Source organism: Petromyzon marinus, unplaced genomic scaffold (assembly GCF_048934315.1).
Source record: "Petromyzon marinus isolate PM22_M1 ecotype Great Lakes invasive population unplaced genomic scaffold, UKy_Petmar_22M1.pri1.0 PM_G_Scaffold_56, whole genome shotgun sequence".
Lineage (NCBI taxonomy): Eukaryota > Metazoa > Chordata > Hyperoartia > Petromyzontiformes > Petromyzontidae > Petromyzon > Petromyzon marinus.
The window spans coordinates 350448-375945 of record NW_027423009.1 but is presented as its reverse complement, the minus strand read 5'-3'; the positions used below and the strand labels follow the sequence as shown (position 1 = coordinate 375945).

General features: G+C 34.8%; 1 protein-coding gene across 1 annotated transcript in view; it reads left to right on the top strand.

The window, feature by feature from the left end:
• Window positions 1-778: 778 nt before the first annotated feature.
• The window catches only part of LOC142918163 (putative ATP-dependent DNA helicase HFM1), a 48548-nt gene continuing 23828 nt past the window's right edge, over window positions 779-25498 (top strand). The window contains exons 1-16 of the mRNA XM_076062275.1: window positions 779-837; window positions 9148-9197; window positions 10902-11029; window positions 11575-11625; window positions 12874-12944; window positions 13786-13918; window positions 14045-14196; window positions 14820-14897; window positions 16294-16470; window positions 17145-17345; window positions 18816-18904; window positions 19677-19720; window positions 19821-19922; window positions 21097-21245; window positions 22604-22698; window positions 24482-24615. Of these exons, the coding sequence (XP_075918390.1) occupies window positions 9166-9197; window positions 10902-11029; window positions 11575-11625; window positions 12874-12944; window positions 13786-13918; window positions 14045-14196; window positions 14820-14897; window positions 16294-16470; window positions 17145-17345; window positions 18816-18904; window positions 19677-19720; window positions 19821-19922; window positions 21097-21245; window positions 22604-22698; window positions 24482-24615 (1636 nt within the window). The 5' untranslated portion in view covers window positions 779-837; window positions 9148-9165. The remainder of the gene's footprint in view (window positions 838-9147; window positions 9198-10901; window positions 11030-11574; window positions 11626-12873; window positions 12945-13785; window positions 13919-14044; window positions 14197-14819; window positions 14898-16293; window positions 16471-17144; window positions 17346-18815; window positions 18905-19676; window positions 19721-19820; window positions 19923-21096; window positions 21246-22603; window positions 22699-24481; window positions 24616-25498) is intronic.

The window sequence follows — 25498 nt, the reverse complement described above, 5'->3', positions numbered from 1 at the left end:
TGAGATTTTAATTGTGTTATTTCATTAATTTATTATTTTATTCTCATTCTACGTGGTGACTTTACCGAAAGAACCAAAGAAGATGCTTTACAAGTGCCGCGAGGTAGGAACTAGCTGACCCAGCGCGATGGCCGTGGCCATGGAGTCAAGATTTGTGGGGGGCACCAAATCTTAAGAGGTCTCCCACCCACCAGAAAAAATAAATCTAAATTTGAAAACTAATTTCCTGCCTTAAATATGAAAAAAAATTCACGAACACATGGGACGGACTTGTTATTTGTTTATTACAATAATGTCTAATAGTGGTGTTGTATTATTACATTGTTCTGTTTTTATTTATTTATGACCTTTGCTTGTATCATCGTATGTAATGGCAGAGATTAGGGATTTAAAAAGTACAACCATAACCACAATCACGCGAACTGAAATCTATGCGTTGTTACATGAAGACAAGTCCAGATATTGTGGCCAAGGTTTAGCAAGTTGTCGTTTTTATTTACATGGCATAGCAATTATAATTTTTTGTAAAAAATATTGTTTATAGCAATATATTATAATTAGTACGGCCTTGCCCTGCACACATCATCAGTGGGTTACCGCTCACAGTCCAGGCACGTGGTGTCCTACGGGCGCTGTGGGCACTGATTGGCGCCACAGGTCACGACGTCATCCTCATTAACATAACGAGCGCCGCGTGCGCTTTTGGCGGGAAACTGCAGCGCGAGGGTGGGGAGGGGGAAGGGGCCGTCACGTGACGGTCGGTGGCAGTTGGCGGGAGACGCCGTTGCCAGGGCAACGCCCCCAGTCGGTAGTCGTCATGGAGTCATCGGCGCCTCAGTGAGACTCGTTAGTGATTAACTTAGTAAGAGATTAACTTAGTAAGTTATTAACTTAGAGATTAACTTAGTAAGAGATTAACTTAGTAAATATTAACTTAGTAAGATATTAACTTAGTAAGATATTAACTTAGTAAGAGATTAACTTAGTAAGATATTAACTTAGTTAGAGATTAACTTAGTTAGATATTAACTTAGTAAGAGATTAACTTAGTTAGAGATTAACTTAGTTAGATATTAACTTAGTAAGACATTAACTTAGTTAGAGATTAACTTAGTAAGAGATTAACTTAGTAAGAGATTAACTTAGTAAGATATTAACTTAGTAAGAGATTAACTTAGTAAGATATTAACTTAGTTAGATATTAACTTAGTTAGAGAATAACTTAGTAAGATATTAACTTAGTAAGTTATTAACTTAGTTAGAGATTAACTTAGTAAGATATTAACTTAGAGATTAACTTAGTAAGTTATTAACTTAGTTAGAGATTAACTTAGTTAGAGATTAACTTAGTTAGATATTAACTTAGTAAGATATTAACTTAGTTAGATATTAACTTAGTAAGCTATTAACTTAGTAAGATATTAACTTAGTTAGATATTAACTTAGTAAGAGATTATCTTAGTAAGATATTAACTTAGTAAGATATAAACTTAGTAAGATATTAACTTAGTTAGATATTAACTTAGTAAGAGATTAACTTAGTAAGATATTAACTTAGTTAGAGATTAACTTAGTAAGAGATTAACTTAGTAAGAGATTAACTTAGTAAGATATTAACTTAGTAAGAGATTAACTTAGTAAGATATTAACTTAGTAAGATATTAACTTAGAGATTAACTTAGTAAGTTATTAACTTAGTTAGATATTAACTTAGTAAGAGATTAACTTAGTAAGACATTAACTTAGTTAGAGATTAACTTAGTAAGAGATTAACTTAGTAAGAGATTAACTTAGTAAGATATTAACTTAGTAAGAGATTAACTTAGTAAGATATTAACTTAGTTAGATATTAACTTAGTTAGAGAATAACTTAGTTAGAGATTAACTTAGTTAGATATTAACTTAGTAAGATATTAACTTAGTTAGATATTAACTTAGTAAGCTATTAACTTAGTAAGATATTAACTTAGTTAGATATTAACTTAGTTAGAGATTAACTTAGTAAGAGATTAACTTAGTAAGAGATTAACTTAGTAAGAGATTAACTTAGTAAGATATTAACTTAGTTATTAACTTAGTAAGATATTAACTTAGTAAGATATTAACTTAGTTAGAGATTAACTTAGTAAGAGATTAACTTAGTAAGATATTAACTTAGTAAGATATTAACTTAGTTAGATATTAACTTAGTAAGCTATTAACTTAGTAAGATATTAACTTAGTTAGATTTTAACTTAGTAAGATATTAACTTAGTAAGATATTAACTTAGTAAGAGATTAACTTAGTTAGAGATTAACTTAGTTAGAGATTAACTTAGTAAGATATTAACTTAGTAAGATATTAACTTAGTTAGATATTAACTTAGTAAGATATTAACTTAGTTAGATATTAACTTAGTTAGATATTAACTTAGTAAGAGATTAACTTAGTAAGATATTAACTTAGTAAGATATAAACTTAGTAAGATATTAACTTAGTTAGATATTAACTTAGTAAGAGATTAACTTAGTAAGATATTAACTTAGTAAGATATTAACTTAGTAAGAGATTAACTTAGTAAGATATTAACTTAGTTAGATATTAACTTAGTAAGAGATTAACTTAGTAAGATATTAACTTAGTAAGATATTAACTTAGTTAGATATTAACTTAGTAAGAGATTAACTTAGTAAGAGATTAACTTAGTAAGAGATAAACTTAGTAATATATAAACTTAGTAAGAGATTAAATTAGTTATTAACTTAGTAAGATATTAACTTAGTTAGATATTAACTTAGTAAGATATTAACTTAGTAAGATATTAACTTAGTTAGATATTAACTTAGTAATAGATTAACTTAGTAAGATATTAACTTAGTAAGATATTAACTTAGTAAGAGATTAACTTAGTAAGAGATAAACTTAGTAATATATTAACTTAGTAAGAGATTAACTTAGTTATTAACTTAGTAAGATATTAACTTAGTTAGATATTAACTTAGTAAGATATTAACTTAGTAAGATATTAACTTAGTTAGATATTAACTTAGTAAGAGATTAACTTAGTAAGATATTAACTTAGTAAGATATTAACTTAGTAAGAGATTAACTTAGTAAGATATTAACTTAGTTAGATATTAACTTAGTAAGAGATTAACTTAGTAAGATATTAACTTAGTAAGATATTAACTTAGTTAGATATTAACTTAGTAAGATATTAACTTAGTAAGATATTAACTTAGTAAGAGATTAACTTAGTTAGATATTAACTTAGTAAGAGATTAACTTAGTTATTAGCTTAGTAAGATATTAACTTAGTTAGATATTAACTTAGTAAGATATTAACTTAGTAAGATATTAACTTAGTAAGATATTAACTTAGTTAGATATTAACTTAGTAAGATATTAACTTAGTAAGATATTAACTTAGTAAGAGATTAACTTAGTAAGATATTAACTTAGTTAGATATTAACTTAGTAAGAGATTAACTTAGTAAGATATTAACTTAGTAAGATATTAACTTAGTTAGATATTAACTTAGTAAGAGATTAACTTAGTAAGAGATTAACTTAGTAAGAGATAAACTTAGTAATATATTAACTTAGTAAGAGATTAACTTAGTTATTAACTTAGTAAGATATTAACTTAGTTAGATATTAACTTAGTAAGATATTAACTTAGTAAGATATTAACTTAGTAAGAGATTAACTTAGTTAGAGATTAACTTAGTTAGAGATTAACTGAGTAAGATATTAACTTAGTAAGATATTAACTTAGTTAGATATTAACTTAGTAAGATATTAACTTAGTAAGATATTAACTTAGTTAGATATTAACTTAGTAAGAGATTAACTTAGTAAGATATTAACTTAGTAAGATATTAACTTAGTAAGATATTAACTTAGTTAGATATTAACTTAGTAAGAGATTAACTTAGTAAGATATTAACTTAGTAAGATATTAACTTAGTTAGATATTAACTTAGTAAGAGATTAACTTAGTAAGAGATTAACTTAGTAAGAGATAAACTTAGTAATATATTAACTTAGTAAGAGATTAACTTAGTTATTAACTTAGTAAGATATTAACTTAGTTAGATATTAACTTAGTAAGATATTAACTTAGTAAGATATTAACTTAGTTAGATATTAACTTAGTAAGAGATTAACTTAGTAAGATATTAACTTAGTAAGATATTAACTTAGTAAGAGATTAACTTAGTAAGATATTAACTTAGTTAGATATTAACTTAGTAAGAGATTAACTTAGTAAGATATTAACTTAGTAAGATATTAACTTAGTAAGAGATTAACTTAGTAAGAGATAAACTTAGTAATATATTCACTTAGTAAGAGATTAACTTAGTTATTAACTTAGTAAGATATTAACTTAGTTAGATATTAACTTAGTAAGATATTAACTTAGTAAGATATTAACTTAGTAAGATATTAACTTAGTTAGATATTAACTTAGTAAGATATTAACTTAGTAAGATATTAACTTAGTAAGAGATTAACTTAGTAAGATATTAACTTAGTTAGATATTAACTTAGTAAGAGATTAACTTAGTAAGATATTAACTTAGTAAGATATTAACTTAGTTAGATATTAACTTAGTAAGAGATTAACTTAGTAAGAGATTAACTTAGTAAGAGATAAACTTAGTAATATATTAACTTAGTAAGAGATTAACTTAGTTATTAACTTAGTAAGATATTAACTTAGTTAGATATTAACTTAGTAAGATATTAACTTAGTAAGAGATTAACTTAGTAAGATATTAACTTAGTAAGATATTAACTTAGTAATAGATTAACTTAGTTAGAGATTAACTTAGTTAGAGATTAACTGAGTAAGATATTAACTTAGTAAGATATTAACTTAGTTAGATATTAACTTAGTAAGATATTAACTTAGTAAGATATTAACTTAGTTAGATATTAACTTAGTAAGAGATTAACTTAGTAAGATATTAACTTAGTAAGATATTAACTTAGTAAGATATTAACTTAGTTAGATATTAACTTAGTAAGAGATTAACTTAGTAAGATATTAACTTAGTAAGATATTAACTTAGTTAGATATTAACTTAGTAAGAGATTAACTTAGTAAGAGATTAACTTAGTAAGAGATAAACTTAGTAATATATTAACTTAGTAAGAGATTAACTTAGTTATTAACTTAGTAAGATATTAACTTAGTTAGATATTAACTTAGTAAGATATTAACTTAGTAAGATATTAACTTAGTAAGATATTAACTTAGTAAGAGATTAACTTAGTTAGAGATTAACTTAGTAAAATATTAACTTAGTTAGATATTAATTTAGTAAGAGATTAACTTAGTAAGAGATTAACTTAGTAAGATATTAACTTAGTTAGATATTAACTTAGTAAGATATTAACTTAGTAAGATATTAACTTAGTTAGATATAAACTTAGTAAGAGATTAACTTAGTTAGAGATTAACTTAGTAAGATATTAACTTAGTTAGAGATTAACTTAGTAAGAGATTAACTTAGTTATATAATAGCTTAGTAAGAGATTAAATTAGTAAGATATTAACTTAGTAAGAGATTAACTTAGTAAGATATTAACTTAGTAAGATATTAACTTAGTTAGAGAATAACTTAGTAAGATATTAACTTAGTAAGAGATTAACTTAGTAAATATTAACTTAGTAAGATATTAACTTAGTTAGATATTAACTTAGTAAGAGATTAACTTAGTTAGAGATTAACTTAGTAAGAGATTAACTTAGTTATATAATAACTTAGTAAGATATTAACTTAGTAAGATATTAACTTAGTTAGATATTAACTTAGTAAGATATTAACTTAGTAAGATATTAACTTAGTAAGAGATTAACTTAGTAAGAGATAAACTTAGTAATATATTCACTTAGTAAGAGATTAACTTAGTTATTAACTTAGTAAGATATTAACTTAGTTAGATATTAACTTAGTAAGATATTAACTTAGTAAGATATTAACTTAGTAAGATATTAACTTAGTTAGATATTAACTTAGTAAGATATTAACTTAGTAAGATATTAACTTAGTAAGAGATTAACTTAGTAAGATATTAACTTAGTTAGATATTAACTTAGTAAGAGATTAACTTAGTAAGATATTAACTTAGTAAGATATTAACTTAGTTAGATATTAACTTAGTAAGAGATTAACTTAGTAAGAGATTAACTTAGTAAGAGATAAACTTAGTAATATATTAACTTAGTAAGAGATTAACTTAGTTATTAACTTAGTAAGATATTAACTTAGTTAGATATTAACTTAGTAAGATATTAACTTAGTAAGAGATTAACTTAGTAAGATATTAACTTAGTAAGATATTAACTTAGTAATAGATTAACTTAGTTAGAGATTAACTTAGTTAGAGATTAACTGAGTAAGATATTAACTTAGTAAGATATTAACTTAGTTAGATATTAACTTAGTAAGATATTAACTTAGTAAGATATTAACTTAGTTAGATATTAACTTAGTAAGAGATTAACTTAGTAAGATATTAACTTAGTAAGATATTAACTTAGTAAGATATTAACTTAGTTAGATATTAACTTAGTAAGAGATTAACTTAGTAAGATATTAACTTAGTAAGATATTAACTTAGTTAGATATTAACTTAGTAAGAGATTAACTTAGTAAGAGATTAACTTAGTAAGAGATAAACTTAGTAATATATTAACTTAGTAAGAGATTAACTTAGTTATTAACTTAGTAAGATATTAACTTAGTTAGATATTAACTTAGTAAGATATTAACTTAGTAAGATATTAACTTAGTAAGATATTAACTTAGTAAGAGATTAACTTAGTTAGAGATTAACTTAGTAAAATATTAACTTAGTTAGATATTAATTTAGTAAGAGATTAACTTAGTAAGAGATTAACTTAGTAAGATATTAACTTAGTTAGATATTAACTTAGTAAGATATTAACTTAGTAAGATATTAACTTAGTTAGATATAAACTTAGTAAGAGATTAACTTAGTTAGAGATTAACTTAGTAAGATATTAACTTAGTTAGAGATTAACTTAGTAAGAGATTAACTTAGTTATATAATAGCTTAGTAAGAGATTAAATTAGTAAGATATTAACTTAGTAAGAGATTAACTTAGTAAGATATTAACTTAGTAAGATATTAACTTAGTTAGAGAATAACTTAGTAAGATATTAACTTAGTAAGAGATTAACTTAGTAAATATTAACTTAGTAAGATATTAACTTAGTTAGATATTAACTTAGTAAGAGATTAACTTAGTTAGAGATTAACTTAGTAAGAGATTAACTTAGTTATATAATAACTTAGTAAGATATTAACTTAGTAAGATATTAACTTAGTTAGATATTAACTTAGTAAGAGATTAACTTAGTTAGAGATTAACTTAGTAAGAGATTAACTTAGTTATTAACTTAGTAAGATATTAACTTAGTTAGATATTAACTTATTAAGATATTAACTTAGTAAGAGATTAACTTAGTTAGAGATTAACTTAGTAAGATATTAACTTAGTTAGAGATTAACTTATTAAGATATTAACTTAGTAAGAGATTAACTTAGTTAGAGATTAACTTAGTAAGATATTAACTTAGTTAGATATTAACTCAGTAAGAGATTAACTTAGTAAGAGATTAACTTAGTTAGATATTAACTTAGTTAGATATTAACTTAGTAAGATATTAACTTAGTTAGATATTAACTTAGTAAGATAATAACTTAGTAAGAGATTAACTTAGTAAGATATTAACTTAGTAAGAGATTAACTTAGTAAGATATTAACTTAGTTATTAACTTAGTAAGATATTAACTTAGTAAGATATTAACTTAGTTATTAACTTAGTAAGAGATTAACTTAGTAAGATATTAACTTAGTTAGAGACCAACTTAGTTAGAGATTAACTTAGTAAGATATTAACTTAGTAAGAGATTAACTTAGTAAGATATTAACTTAGTAAGAGATTATATTAGTAAGATATTAACTTAGTAAGATATTAACTTAGTTAGAGAATAACTTAGTAAAATGTTAACTTAGTAAGAGATTAACTTAGTAAATATTAACTTAGTAAGATATTAACTTAGTTAGAGATTAACTTAGTAAGATATTAACTTTATAAGAGATTAACTTAGTGAGAGATTAACTTAGTTAGATATTAACTAAGTAAGAGATTAACTTAGTAAGAGATGATCTTAGTAAGAGATTAACTTAGTTATAGATTAACTTAGTAAGAGATTAACTTAGTAAGAGATTAACTTAGTTAGATATTAACTTAGTAAGATATTAACTTAGTAAGAGATTAACTTAGTTAAATATTAACTTAGTTATAGATTAACTTAGTAAGATATTAACTTAGTAAGAGATTAACTTAGTATGAGATTAACTTAGTTAGATATTAACTTAGTTAGAGATTAACTTAGTAAGATATTAACTTTGTAAGATATTAACTTAGTAAGATATTAACTTTGTAAGATATTAACTTAGTAAGAGATTAACTTAGTAAGATATTAACTTAGAGATTAACTTAGTAAGATATTAACTTAGTAAGATATTAACTTAGTAAGATATTAACTTAGTTAGATATTAACTTAGTAAGAGATTAACTTAGTAAGCTATTAACTTAGTAAGATATTAACTTAGTAAGAGATTAACTTAGTAAGATATTAACTTAGTTAGATATTAACTTAGTAAGAGATTTACTTAGCAAGCTATTAACTTAGTAAGATATTAACTTAGTTAGATATTAACTTAGTAAGAGATTAACTTTGTAAGAGATTAACTTAGTTAGAGATAAACTTAGTAATATATTAACTTAGTAAGAGATTAACTTAGTTATTAACTTAGTAAGATATTAACTTAGTTAGATATTAACTTAGTAAGATATTAACTTAGTAAGATATTAACTTAGTAAGATATTAACTTAGATATTAACTTAGTAAGATATTGACTTAGATATTAACTTATTAAGATATTAACTTAGTAAGAGATTAACTTAGTAAGAGATTAACTTAGAGATTAACCTCGTTAGAGATTAACCTCGTTAGAGATTCACCTAGTCAGGGATAACTTAGTAACAGTTATTTCAAAGTAAATAAACAGCAATGGTTTAACACAAAGCAACATTCTGCACACGTTCAACATTCACCAGTCTGGCTCGCTTCAACCAATGCTGGTGAACTGCAAGATGGATCATTACAGGTGAAGGACATTTTTATTTAAACTTTCGTGACTGCAGCGGTCCGTATTCTAACGGTTCTTTCGGTAAAACAAAGTTAACGTACATAGAAAAAAATAATAATCCAAATAAAGCGATTAAAAATATCACGACCTTTCGGTTGCAACACAAGCGTATGACGGACCGCTTTGTGTTTGCGTATCGAAACGTCGTGATGTTTTTAATAACTTTTTTTTCGATCTACGTGGCTTAATTAAAAGATACTCTTTGGTTCTTTCGGTAAAGTCACGTAGGTATACATTTTATATAGAGTATGGATTCCTGCAGTCACGAAAGCTTCAAATCTAGATTTTACTGAAAGAACCATAGAACACAGGCAAGGACCCTATCAGATATGGGTCCTATAACCAAAGGCAACATCGCCCCCTGCCGGCAGATAGCTGTTTAGGTTGTTCTATGGATGAACTCGCCTCTGTCATAGGCACGTGGAATTTCCATTAGCTCAAGGTTGTGTTTACCTTGTGCTGCACAAGGACAAGCTGTCATGAGGGGGTCCCTTAGGCTAAAATGAAGCTGACGCTCAGATCATTTGTTACAGTGTGTGTGCAATATGAATACATTTATAATCTTTCACAACTATCGACATATGCCTTCAGCTAATGTTTGTATCATGTATTTCACTGTATAAAAACATCTAAATACGACAAAAAAACAAAGTGAAATCACGCGTCGCTATGTGCAAATGACTGCGTACAGTGTTAGCATTTTTATATTTGCATGGCACGCCTTAAGTGTACTACATTTCGAGGACAACATTTGCCCTTTGATAGGTCAAAACATGTTTTTTACATTTTAGCACCCGATTTGAAGATGGATTGTAGCCCTTGAACGTCATTGTCCCATAGTTGTGGAGTTGGGTGCTCTATGCAATGCATTTGGATTAATGTGGCTTATTTATAGCACCTCATCTCAAACAACGCGGTGGGCATGTTTACTCTATATTATTAATCTACGTTTTACATTTAATTATTAATGAAAAACACAGTTGCGTAATATGAATATGTACAAAATACATAGCAGTAGTAATGATGGCTACTACAATAATGTACTTCATGAAGGTTGACTAGAGTACATTTTTTATCGTATTTCCCATTGCCATGACAACAAACATTTGTTGCAACATACGTATTGTGGTAGCAATGATGGTCTGCTAGCTTGCAGGGCCATGAGAGAAAGCGGCGGCTTATTGCGGAGGCCTTTATCCAGCAGTGGATCGACCATGGCTGATGACGATCCACTGTAGTACCCTCATCTATACGCAGAAAACGAATCGCTGGTGTGTTGCATGGTGAGGTGGCCCAGACCCTTTCACACGATGCTCTATTTGAAGTTAAACATCATATTCACGTGGAGCCACATCTCCACATTCGATATACAATGTTGCCAGTATCAAACACACCGTAATACCTGCACCTCCGATTAGCACGGTTGGCTACGTACGGCGCGGAACACGCGTACGTGTGTGTCCACACTTCTACACGAGGATAAGTGGACGGAGATAAGCATTGATATTTGGATCCACCAACAACACCCCGCATATCGGTGTGGATAAGAAGAGTTTACAACATGCGCGTTGCTATATGTATGAGTTCCCTAACACAGAAACGGAATTCTTGTTTTGCAAGAATAATGCGAGAATAATGTGATGTTTGTTGTTGTCGTTACAGTGTTCACAAAGGCGTGGAGTCGATGGATGGCTTTGGCCAGTATTCTGGTACGTATACCAATGACTTTCAAGGAAATCTCAAATGCGGCAATTCCTCAGAAAGTAGAGAAGCCAAAGAGAACGTTGGAGGTGAGATAATGAGACTTGGTGTATGAGTACATGTGATGGGTAGTCTCAAATGGTTTCGTTTTATCGTTGAGTAAAGCATCAGTCGCTTCACCAGCATTGGTGCAAGCAAGCTTGAAGATACTCATTGTCGAAACCAATACAGAGCTTGCCTGTGTTGTACCAATGCTGCTGATGGGATGTGCAAATAATACTTTTATATTTTTTTACGTGGAGGCGCATATATGGGAAGGGGTCATAGCTGCTTATTTATGTAGTTACCTATAGTATTCTCCACAATCGTGCTCATTATACGTTTGTGTTAACTGTACATTGCAACCTTCTTCCTAATATTCCGAAGGGACTTTTCAGATTTCTCTTTAATTGTATAATTATGTAATAATAGGGGTTTTCCCCTTTTTTCTGGCAACAAAACTGAAACCTTTTTAACAAGGATTCACGTTACTGCATTAACCACAATAATTACAGTCAAAATGCAAACAAAAAACATACTATGATAATATATGCATTGTCCTTGAAACTGAAAACATATCTCTTTTTTTCCCCAGAAAACTCAGAAGACTTTAGTATCAGTGAAATGCGATCAGTTTCTGAAATTCGTATCCTTTTTGAGATTGCCTCTTTAAAACAAAAAAAATAATCGATCATATCAAGTGAGGGCCCTTGCCTGTAAGATTGGTATTTCACTCACCAGAATTGAGCTTCAACCGGACTAGACTTTGCTTTTTTGTTGTTGCATCAACGCTGCTGAAATTATTCACTCCGAGAAAGACGTGTGGCCGCTCGGATGTGTAATACATCGCCTTATTTTTTTTATATTATGTGCAGGGACAGATATGTGACAGAGGAGTATTGCATGGTTGAAATTTTTGTGCTATTTTTACTATGTTCATTTGTGAACATTCAACAAAATGTATATGAAATTAATGAGTGGACTTCCTTCAGCTGTGTTGCTCTTGAAACGAAGTAAGAACCAACCAGGTAGGTTTCAGCGGTAGAGGGATCAGCTCACAATCTTGACTCAGCCCATTTTCCCTCTGGGGTTAATATAAAATTATTACCACTTTGTTGGGGAAGTCAACTGGTTGTCCTATAAGAATGTGGAATTTCCACCACTGGTTCAGGGCTGTAAACAGGAGTTTAGCACCGCCTCAGTGCTCATTTGAGCAGGAAATCACCGACTTTTTTGTTTACCTTGTTTACCTTAGAAGTGTCTTAGTCTGTCTTCTGGGTTCTTTCGGTAAAATCACCCACGTAAAAGGGAAATAATAAAATAAAACAATAATATTAAATTCTCACGACGTTTCGGCCACAACACAAGTAACCTTCCTCTGTCTTAGTCTGGTGCTCTATCATTGTGTCATCTATATATTCAGAGTGGTCCAGATGTTTTGTGACCCCCCCCCCATTTAATTCACAAAATCTTCATATTTTTAAAGTAAAGTTTCTTCAAAACAGAAATGAATACACAAAGGGGGAAAATGTTACGAGTCAATTAATTGGAGGTCACAAAACATCTGGAGCACCCTTCAGAATATAAATAAGAAACAATAACGTCAATGAAACCACAATAATTAAAATACTTGCTGGATTGTGTGACATTGTGTGTTTTTATGAGCAAAAATGTAGTTATGCTTTCTGAAAAAGGTGTTGAGACTCAGTGAGACTCTCATTGATAAATAAGCGTAACAACGACAATAACCCCAAACAATGCGAATGTACAATTTCCTCATAATAAATGTTAGCACATGTTTGTCTTTGAATAAAGTAACAAAAGTCTCCTTTTTCAGTTATTCTCCATGGGAATTCATAATCCTAAACATATGTTATCCTAAACTTACCTTCAGCGTTGCCTTACAGACATATTTTCAAGGAGTTTCCTTTTTTTAACTCAGTTCAGTCTCGCGTCATGGATGACGTAAGTATATGGCATTTCACACTTAAACAAACGTGTAACTTACGGTTTGATTTCTATGCAGTGATACCAGTTTTGTTTTGCTCGGTACTATACATCTTCATTACTGATGGTAACTATGTCTGTGGAATGTACCAAGAGGGTTGATATTAATGGTCATTACTAAGTGAAACAATCATAAGGTTACAACGTTTAAGATTTCTAGAGGTAATCATACAGGCATATTTAACACGTAGGCTTTCGCGACCAATATTATTCACCATTCTGGCGAATTGCCCGATGATGCTGGATGTAATTTCCAGCGAAACGTCGTACTCAAACTGTAAATGTTGTGGATTCACTCTTCAACACACCGGTGGGCTATAGTAGTGAACTATTTGTCTTTTGTCAACGTGACACTTTTTTGCTGATTGGCCGTGTCAGGTGGTGGAGGGTTACGACACATTTATAAATAATGCGATCTAACCCAAAAACCTTTATTATGAATACATGCATATCATGCAAGCATATGCATGCTACGATGAGGTGACTGAACAGCAGAGTGAGCGGCTCACAATCTGAAATGTGTGATTTCAAATCTAGGTTGGGGGTTAACTCACCCCATCATCCTATCAGGGTTGATATAATTGGTACCACTTTGTGGATGAGTCAGCAGTGATTACCCAATGGAGAGACAGACTCATCCCCAACTTAACACTGCCTCAATGCTTAATTGTGACTAACTCTGCCGAATTGATAACACTTGCACAACTTCCAAGAGGCAATGACAGTACCTCATATGAATGCTGGAGATGACTTTACACGATGTTTAACAAACTTTGTCTTACATTTTTTTAAAATTAAGATTCTGTACACAAACAGACCTGTAGTGGTTTGTGCTCCGACTGGTTCTGGGAAGACTGTTATTTTTGAGCTGGCCATAATTCGACTCTTAATGGAATGCCAAGGGCCCTCCTACAATGCAAAAGTTATTTATAGTAAGTACGTCTCTTAATTGTTGCATTATACATTGTTGCAATTGCCCACACGGTATTGTATTCGTACAACAGCAAGCACGCTTGATGTAGACCTGTGTGAGCATGAATGTGACGCGCACCCCCTAGTGGCCCCCATCAAGGCACTGTGTCGGGAGAAATTCGAAGACTGGCAGAACAAGTTTGGAGCACTCGGCATTCAGTGCAAAGAGCTTACAGGAGACACGGACGTCGATGACTATTTTGAGACACAAGATGCCCAAATAATATTGACAACACCGGTAAGTGTTGAAAAAATAAATAAGGTGACAATACGCCTCCTTCACGTAGCTGTCCTTCCACATTAAAATTAAGGGTATATTTTTTAGACATCCCATCAGCCACCACACGACCTTCTGGGATCATAATAATTTCAGCAGTATTGGTTCAACACAAGCAATACTCTGGACTGGTTTTGCTTATCACTGTCTCATCAGCAGAGTCAGGCTTTCTTAAGCGTATTTTTCTGAATTGCTCGATGTGTATAGGTGAGGACCCGCTCTGTTAGATATGGGTCCTAGTTTGATGCTAACCTACATAATACGGAACACAACGTAATGTCTCACCTGTGCTCAGGTTTCTCATTGGCTCCCTGTTCACACCCGCATTGAGTTTAACGTTCTCCTACTCGTGCTCGAGGCCTTTAATGGGCTTGCTGCACCTCACATCCAGGAAATTATTCAACCGTACGCTCCGCAAAGTTGATTCAGCCGTACACTCCACCGGGATCTCTCATATCCACCGATAATTCCATACTCGGGTGTGGCACGCTCCCAGAGTATGAACCTGGGGTGACGGGGATCTCTTGTTTGTACATTGTAATGTTTGTATCTCTACTGGGCTCACTGACCTAATTTGTTTGCAGGAAAAATGGGATAGCACAACAAGACAGTGGCACGACAGGTCTCTCGTGCAGGTCGTGAGGCTGTTTCTGATTGATGAGGTAGAGTACATAACTGTATTGTTCTTGGTTTTCCTCGGCATACTTTTGTAAATACAGCGTAAATTGCTTCGATTGACGTCGTTTGGATATTCGTTGTCGCACCTTTCAGGAACGCATCCGCCACGACGTAAACCGGGTTATTCCTTTTTGATTTAAAGCTTTCGTGACTGCAGTAATTCATATTCTTAGCTCTTTCGGTAAAAGTCACCACGTTGAAGGGAAACAATAAAATAATAAAATATATATGGTCGACCATGGTCGAAACGTCGTGAGAATTTTTATTGTTTTATATATATTTTATTATTTTATTGTTTCCCTTCAACGTGAGTTTACCGAAAGAGCTAAGAATACGGGTTATTCCTGCGCACAGTATTGAATTTATAGGAAGCGGCCACAGTGGTGTGATGGTTAGCGCGCTCTGGATTTGCAATCCAATAAAGTGACATAGTTATACAGGGACTCCTTGACTTATGAGATAGACGTGTGCCTGGAAAGGTGCGCGTATCTCAAAATCGCGTATGTTCAATAGCAATTTTCCCAGAAGAAATAATGGTACAGGAGGTGGTTCGGGGATTTCACTCGCACTTGCGGACGTAATCGCTTTTATTATCCTAGCCTATATCAATACAATACATGTACCCACAATATAATACTTTACATTAAAAAGAAAATCACGTAAACTCTCATTTACTTCCTATAAAATAAAGAAATACGGTATTGCTTGTTAAGACGCCGGAGTTGCGGAGGGGATGGATGGAGGCGAGGAGGGAGACAGACTTAGAGTTAATGAATGCTGTACAAGTATAGCACACGAGTTATCGTACCGCACTGGCTGCTGGCAACGCCGTTGGGTCGCGGTGCCAGGCTAGGGTAGCGCATCTCGAGTTGCGGATGACGATATTCCGAAAATTGCCTAGCGTATGTCAATATAAAGTCTAAATACAACGCGCGCGTTATTCCAAAATGACGTACCACAAAAGCAGGTAAACCGAGGATTGCATGCATACGGTTACAGTACCTAATTTGAATATTTGGTCATCGAATTGAGGTGGGAGTACCATGTGTTAATTTTTCGATCATAAAGTTGGACCCATTCAAACAACTTATAAAGAAGTTGTTGGCATTTGTGCCCAGGTGTCTGAGATGTTGGGAATTTCATGGCAAGACAGAACACTGTAAGCAATGCAGAAGTCTGGAAGAGTACACGACAGCTCAGTACTTCAGGGTGGTTCATGCGTGCAGGATGGGGAAGGGCCGATTGCTGATACAGGCATTGTAATGGTCTCCACGAGTTTGGACAACTCAAGGAAAAGACCGCTGAGGCAAGATCGTGGGATACTTCGATTAAAAAAAATCATGGAAGTTGCGTCGTGTTATGCTGTGGGTCACGGTGTAGGTACACACAGTAGGGGATGAGTCACGTGGTGCCACCTTGGAGGCTGTGGTCAGCAGAATGAAGACGCTTTATAACCTTGTCCCTCCAACCTCCACAAAGGATGCGCTTCAACCGCTGCATACCTGTGCGGGAGTACGGATCATCACCCTGTCAGCCACCATTCCCAATATAGAAGATGTGAGTTGGCATACTTATTAAACATTGTTTAAACATATACTGTATCGCTACAATCTTGATTTGAAGCTTTCGTGACTGCAGAAATCCATACACTTGGGTTCTTTCGGTGAAATCACGTATATATAATTTGTATTTATTTTATACCTACGTGACTTGAGCGAAATAACCAAAGAGTATATATTGCTATAACATTGATTAATAGCCAGGTGGCTCAGTGGTAGAGCGAGCGGCTCGCAATCAGAAGGCTGCGAGTTAAAGTCCTCGTTGGGGGTGCTAACTCGTTCCATGGTCATTCGGGGGTCATTAAAATCAGTATCACTTTGTGGGGGAGTCAATATTGGTTCTACGGATAGATTCTCCCCCGTTATAAGAATGTAGAATGTCCACCGCTGGCTCAGGGCTGTAAACAGGATATGAGCACCGCCTCAATGCTCATTTGAGTATAAAAATAACCTTCATGTCTACTATAAACTAGTTGCATTTAATTTGTAACATCCACTGTTAAAAGGAATTTGTGTCATCTTAATCAAGTTGCACGTGGGCAAATGCCCAGACATTCTTTTTGACTTATATACATAAAATATGGAGAGGTATGAATACCTCTCAATGCATTTAAATTAATATTTGTATATCCTCTACAAATATTGCTGAGGCATCCACCTTTCTCTTTCTAGGTTGCCGAGTGGTTGTCTGATATGGATGGAACGGCAATCTTCGTAAAATTGGATGAAAAGCATCGGCCTGTGAAACTCCGCAAAATCGTGTTGGGATTTCCTTTCTATCGTCTACAGACTGCCTTTAAATTTGACTTGATACTCAACTACAAGCTCGCAAAAATTATACAAACATATTCTGAGCAAAAGCCAACGCTCATTGTGAGTACATGTCCTATTTGTTGTTCCAAGTCAAAATGGCATGATTAGTTTAATTGCATATTTTTTTAAATTTAAATATTTTGCATGCATAGCCCTTAAATATGGAATATGTCAAGGTGTATATGGCCTCCATTGACACATACATAGCAAACAGGAAATGCCATGTGGACAAAAATCTCATGTGTAGCCTTAACAGACTTTTGGGGGAAGTGCTGGTGGAAGTGCTGGTAAGCGAGCACTTATGAAGACCATCATGAGCACACGAGGGGGTGGGTGGGCAGCACCACGCCGGACCGCCTTTGTTTCCCCAATGCTGATGTTTCAGTATCACAGCAGGTACTCATTTGAGGCTGAGTAGACCTAAGGAAGCCCCAGAATTGGTTGAAATATTCACCGTCGCTTTTGATCATGAGCGGGAATCGAACTCGGGTAACAGGGTTTGTAGCACGGTTCACTAACCACCACTCCCCACTTGCATATCTATAACCATGCATATACAATCACACAACGGCAATATCCCCTGTTTAGTCTTTACAAGACTCAGTTTCAGTTTTCTCAGTTTCATTCATTTGGTGTAGAGCCCTGTGAGCCATCCGGCTCTTGAATCGGGTGCAACCGCAACAAACAAAAACATGAACAAGAAAAACATGATTATTCTTAGCTCTTTCGGTAAAGTCACGTTGAAGGGAAACAATAAAATAATAAAATATATAAAAAACAATAAAAAATTCTCACGACGTTTCGACCATAACATAAACGGTCGTCATCAGGTGTGAAAAGCAACGGCAAGAAACATTTGAAAGAAGTGTCGGTTCGCATTAATTAATTTATTTTTGAACGGTGTTTTTATTTATAAAACAACGTCAGCGCCACGTGCAGCGATTTGGCAGTTTATTTAGAAGGACGAGTCCATCTATGTTCTGAAAAGAGGAGGGGGGAGACGAAAAATTAATGTATGCTGTCTGAAAGCCACCGTAAGCGTGAACAATCAATTAAGACCTGAAATGGTTTATAAAATCCTTCCAATGATTACTAAGCCAGAATTGTGTGCTCCATTTAGAAAGTGTTTCTTTCGTGGACGGTTTGGTAACGCTGGCGCGCAAGCCGTTTAGAAGAGGTGGGTGGCTCTGAAGAGAGCCTTTGGGTTGGTTGAGTGCGCGAGAGATGAAGCCGTAGAGAGTGCGGCCCTGGCGCTTGAGGGCGTAGACCACGTCCGTGGCGGTGACGGCCTCGCGCTGTCTGGGCAAGAAGCATTTAGCGAACACCTGTAGAGGCCATACACATATACGTTTGCGCACACAAAACGTTATAAAAGTATGCATTTATACAATGAATACCACACCTAGTCAAGCGCACATATATAAATATTAAAATGGTTTAGGCCTTAGATATTTCACGTGTATTCCTTTGGAAGCAGGCATACTTTTTAATAGCGTGCATTGAAGGCACCTTGTGGTTATTCTTTTACAGTTCTGTGCGACGAGAAGAAGTGTTCAGCTGGCTGCAGCCACACTGGCTAAAGATGCTAAATTCATGATTGATTTCCAGCACAGGCAGAGGTAGGCGTGGGAATTGGGCTCTACACATATTCGTGTTTCGCAAATGTTCTGTGATTAAGATATTGGTGTAAAAGTAACGGTCAAGGTGCTGTCCTCAAGTTCCTTGTTCGAGCCACTGCTGGTGTTAACCTCCGCTTGAGAGAAAAAAATATGTTGAATGACTCCAATATCCACGATGATGTTGGTCGCGAAAGCCTACGTGTTAAACTGACTTCATAATTTATTTTGCAATATGAAATACGTACCGAGGCCCCTCATAAGTTTAATCTGGGCCTGATCATAATGCATCTAAGGCCCAGGGAACAAGGTGATCAAGGGGAGATTGACACATGTGATTGTGAAAATTCCACACTTACACTATGGCACCAAGTCCGTCCGTAGTAATATATCACTTGAGAGAGAGATGAGCGTGCAGACACATCATCATCAGCCATGATCAATCCTCTGCTGGATGAAATGCCAACTGATATTTTTTGTTCAGTGTGCTGTGAAGATTTGTGCCGTGGAATAAAAATGCTGAGAAGCACTACTCTAGAGGGATATTGGTCTACTCTTTCACATTGACCAGACGTGTTGGAAGAGGCAGGCGTACCTACACTTTACCCCACTACGCGCGACCTACCAATTTATGTATTTATACACTGCTCGGTGGACAGGGGCAGTGTGGGGGGGGGGGGGGGGGTTAAAAGATCGTGCTCGAAGGTGGAATTGATTACAAGTCTAGCGTGCTCACCACTACACCATATATACTGGTCATTTATTGTAATTTCAGACTGCAGAAGCATGCTTCTTGCCTAAAGGATATCAAGTTGAGAGGTAAGCTTGTAAAGCCCTCACTGTTTTTAACGATGATTTAAAATAATTGCATCAAAATATCAAATTCACATTCGCGTAATTTGTTTTATTATTGTTGTAGATTTGCTGATGAAAGGAATTGCATACCATCATGCAGGGATGGAAACGTCTGATAGAGGAAACATTGAAGATGCTTTCTTGCAAGGAGAACTGCCAGTACTGTGTACGTAAAATATGAGCATATTATTTATTCATGGAGAGATTGTAAATTGATATATGTGTCCATGCATCAGGTTTGCATGTGGCTTTGTGAAATTAGTAGGGGCTGTTATGTGTGCATATTTCAAGATTACAAACCCATACTGATATCTAACAGAGTATCCTTGCCTGTAAGCATCTGGCAGTTCACCATCAATGGTTCAAGCAAACCTGACTGGTGCTGAGACACAGAACGTTGAAACTGATCCAGAGTTCTGCTTGTGTGTTACACCAATGCTGCTGAAATTGTGGTTACTAACAACTGCCTTGTGACCAACCGCATGTCATACATTTGCTGCCAGATACATGATGACAGTATTTTGTAGAGTTCAATATTTTTATGATGACTTATTAACTTCACCGAGTTACTTACGCTATGTTTTGTGCATTGGGGCGGCAGCGCGCTTGACGCTCGTTACAGAGGTTACACAGGTTCGCATTTGGAATATGGCAATCCGTTATGGTTAATACTGCAAGTATATGAATCATAGCATACTTTGTGCCATCTGCTTAAGAGTGGACATTAATTATCCCGTGGCATGATTTGAAGAGAGTAGGCTGTTGTGTGCTGGTGTCGAGGTCCAGATTTGTAAATGTTCCCACAAAATATCCAATCAGGAAGCATATAGCAATATGGCTGTCGCCTGATGAAACTGGTTGTGATTACTGGTGAAACGTCGTACTCAGTTTGTAAATGCTGTGGCTTGGCTCTCCAACACACAACCGGTGTGCTGTACTAGTACACTACACTATACACTACATTATACACTACACTACTATACACTACACTATACACTACATTATACACTACACTACTATACACTACACTACATTATACACTACTATACACTACACTACACACTACACTACACGTTACACTAGTGCTGTACTAGTGACGAATTGGCCACGTTCTGTTTACGTGACAACCCTTACAAGTTGGCTGTGGTGGATGGTGGCGGGTTTTAACGACACATTTATATATATCTAACCCAAAAACGTATATTATGGAGCATATAGCAACATTGCCCCTACTGCGAAACTTCTGCAGAATATGTGCACACACAGCACCTTTTTTCGTGATTGCCTTGTGATAAAAGAATGGTACAAATACCGAATGTTTTTATTTGATTTGTCTGCAGTCTCTACAAGTACACTGGCTATGGGTGTAAACCTTCCTGCACACCTGGTCATCGTCAAATCTACCATGCACTACACTGGGGGAGGCATGGTGCAGGAATATGGGGAAACAGATATTCTACAGATGATTGGCAGGGCAGGAAGACCACAGGTAGATGCACATATTCTGACTATATTGGTTCATATATCCTTACTTTTCGGAACTAAATATCCGTTTTCAAAACTTAAATGCATTGTGCACAAATGTATTCTAGTTTATTGGATCCCATCTCTTGAAACCCATCATGTGGACAATATAGCATTTATTTTGAAGAGGTAAAGATTTCTTGCTTATTTGTGCATTGATGTTGGTGCCCATCTACTATATACAGCCCTAAGCCAGGGGTGGACCTCCTTAATTCCAATGGAATGGGAGAGTCTTTCCAAAGGACAACCAATGTTGACTTTTTCACAAAGTGATATTTATTTTATCGACCAAAAGAGGGATGATGGGCTGAGCCGACCTCTAACCGTGAGTTGAACTCACAACCTTCCCATTGCAAGATGGCCGCTCTACCTCTGAGCCACCTGGCTGCTGCTGTTGCTGCAGAGGTAGAGCGGCCTTCCGATTGCAAGATGGCCGCTCACAACCTTCCCATTGCAAGATGGCCGCTCTACCTCTGAGCCACCTGGCTGCTGCTGCTGCTGCAGGATGAAGTGAACTGTTGCACTATTCTTGCTCAATTATGAATGTGTCATAGCATGTTCACCATTTGTTAAAACATATACATGTGCTTTTATTTAGCAAAATAGCAAAGCGTCAATTCCAATAGGCTAACAAGCACAAGTAATAGATCATAGACGCGTGTCGCCATGCTGGAAGTGGGGAGCGGTAGTGTAGCGGTGAGCGCGCTGCGTTATAAAGCCCGAGTGACGATTATCTTAACCGGACCTGGTGCTGGCCACCCACCCCCTCGTGTGCCGTGCTTGCCTTCATAGGTGTTCGCTAACGGCACTCGCCCCAACAGCCAGTTAAGGCTCTATGGGGGATCTTTGTATGTTGTAGTAGTATATACCTGTGGTAGCAAGGGTTTGTGGATTTTATTTTTTTATTTAAAGCTTTCGTGACTGCAGTAATTCATATTCTTAGCTCTTTCGGTAAAGTCACGTTGAAGGGAGACAATATATATTGTAAAGTCACGTTAAAGGGAAACAATATATATTGTTTCCTTTCAACGTGACTTTACCGAAAGGTTTGTGGATTGTGCATATTTGTGTGTCATACCCACTAGAGATGGCAGTACAGAAAGTTGGTTATGAACCCATATGTGTGAACCTGCGTGTTTCCCCCAGGAAGTTTCGTTTCCTCTTAAACACAAAACATATCCAAATAAATCAGGCAAATATTTCAATGCAGGATCCATCTGCATTTCCTGAGACTCATTAAAGATTTTCCTGCATTTAGCTCATTATTAGTATGGCTATTTATCTATTTTTGATGTGAAGTAACATACGTGATATCGTTTACAGTTTGATGTTTCAGCCACTGCGGTGATATTGACAAGAAATGAATTGAAAGAAAAATATGAACAAATGCTAAGTGGGACCCAGAAACTAGAAAGCAGGTAGGACAATAACGGCAGTTTTGTTATTATATGTATATATTGGGCATGAACATGTACATATTTGTGAACGTTATGTATAAAGTCAGCATCGGCATACACTGCCCGCTGAAGGCCTTCTTAGCCGTAAACATCCTTCACAGTCCAGTGATACAACAATCCACGTGTTCCATTACCTTGGCTACCACTCCATCGTTAGTTTTGAGCACTGGCCATCATTCCTACTCGTGACATGTCCTGCCCAAGCTTACTTATTTTTCTTCATAGCTTTGATGCCTCTAACTTGCATGTCTGGTATGTCATCAAAAACAGACGCTGCTTCTTCTTGTTCATGCTTTCTCCCTCTCTTCCCTCCCCTCTCATTACCCCGATATCTTGGCTCCAGTGACTCCTCCGCCTTAAGTCTTTGATGCATAAAAATGCTGTGACAAAACAGAGGTTATGCTTCTCGGCTCCGTGCACTCAACTTCAGCTCATCACCCACAGTAACAGACACAACGTTGGTGGCTTCTGTGACCTTGCTCCGAAGTTTGAGACCTATTTGAAAAGTGAAAAGTGAAATTCAGAAGTGATTTTTTTCACCTTCAAAGTATTGTCAGCACGACATCATGCTTGTCAAACTATTATGCAGATAATTTGGATAATGCGTCTCTTCTCTCTTGTCGATTATTGCCATGCCACCTTGTTCGTCGGCATGCCTCCTGCAAGAGTTCTCAATAGGCTAAAATTCTAGATTTGAAGCTTTCGTGATTGCAAGGATCCATACTCTTTGGTTCTATTCGGTAAAGTCACGTAGGTAAAAAATAAAACAACAAAAATCACGACGTTTCGGCCACAACACAAGCGGCCTTCATCAGGTGAAGGGATCAGGCTGTCTCGAGGACAGCGCTGAAGTGGAACACAGCCACGCTTAAAGGTCGCGGTCTGAGCGTGGCTGTGTTTCACTCCAGCGCTGTCCTCGAGACAGCCTGATCCCTTCACCTGATGAAGGACGCTTGTGTTGTGGCCGAAACGTCGTGATTTTTTTGTTGTTTTATTTTTTACCTACGTGACTTTTACCGAATAGAACCAAAGAGTATAATCGGCTGAAATGTTTCCACAACGCAGCTTGCCTGACTCCTGCCTCTAACCGCTTCATCCGAATATATCACACATGTTCTGGAATCTCTACTTTGGCTCTTGGTGAATCTCAGAGTCGACTCTGAGATCGTGTTACTGGCCTATAAAGCACCCACCTACCTTTGGGACTTTTTGAATCCCAGTATTCTATCTCACAATCTACATTTCATGGATTCCAGTCCTCTCTGCATCCCAAAGATGAGACAGCACTCCAAGGGCGATTGGGCCTTCTGCTGTATGGTTCCCCATCTGTGGAATGCCCCCCCCCCCCCCCAGCCATATTTGTGATTTTGGGCATTGTCGATGTTATTAAGTCACGATTGAAAACTGACGCCCATACTATTTCTTTGGAACACTAGACCAATTACTTAGTGCAAAGTATTAAATGTTGACATTTTCACATGTAACAGCACTTTGGTTCTTTTGAGGAGAAGTACCACATCAAAATAAACATTTATTTTGTATTATACTGTCTTGTTCAGGATCTTCACATTTTCACGCTGTAATGAAAACTTTCTCAATTGATTTCAAGATACGTTCAGAATGATGTGTTTTTTTTCCCACATTTTGTGAATTTCCATCAATCAGCTTCCCCTCTGCAACTTCCATGTTCCCATTGCTATAAAGTAGCTACCGTGAATTTGTAAACACCTTCGGTCTCCTGCAGTTTGCACATGAATTTAACAGAGCACCTCAATGCGGAGATTGTACTGCACACGATCACAGATGTCAACGTGGCATTGGATTGGATCCGATCCACATTCCTGTACATTCGGGCACTCAAAAACCCAAAGTATTACAGTAAGAAATGCATTTACAATTCAAAATTAAAACATACAATATTCGCGTGATTATACTATCGCAATGTGTGCGATAGTATAATCACCAGGTTCCAATTATGTATATAAAAAGAATAACAATAAACATGAGTAGGTGTATTGGAAAAGGTTGAGTTACCTATTCGTGCATTTATTTCAGAAAATTATCAAGAACATACATGTGTTCTTGAGTAGTATAGGTATTTTGGAAGGATGTATATACATGTGTATCCTATTAATTTTCAAAATGTATTTGAGTGAACGACACTTATTCGAATGAAACACAAAATAACGTGATGTATATTATGCAGGTTTGTGTAGAGCGAAGACCAATATAAAACAGAGAGGGCCCTTGCCTGTAAACACCTGGCAGTTCGTTTAACACGTAGGCTTTCGGGACCAATATAATCCATAATAGTTTTTTTAATACTGTATATAAATGTGTCGATAAACCCACCACCACCCTGATGAAGCTAGCTGTAATTACTGGCGAAAAGTCGTACTCAGTTTGTAAATGTTGTGGCTCTGCAACACATCGGTGTGCTGTACTAGTACACTACACTATACACTACATTATACACTACACTATACACTACACTATACACTACACTATACACTACTATACACTACACTATACACTACACACTAGTGCTGTACTAGTGATGAATTGGCACGTTCTGTTTACGTGGCAACCCTTATTAGTTGGCTGTATCGGGTGGTGGCGGGTTTTAACGACACACATTTCTATATTTACGCGATCTCACCCAAAAAAACTATATTATGGATCTGGCAGTTCACCTGCATTGGCTCACACAATCCTGACTTGACACTGAATTGCAAAACCGGTCCACAGTTTTGCTTGTGTT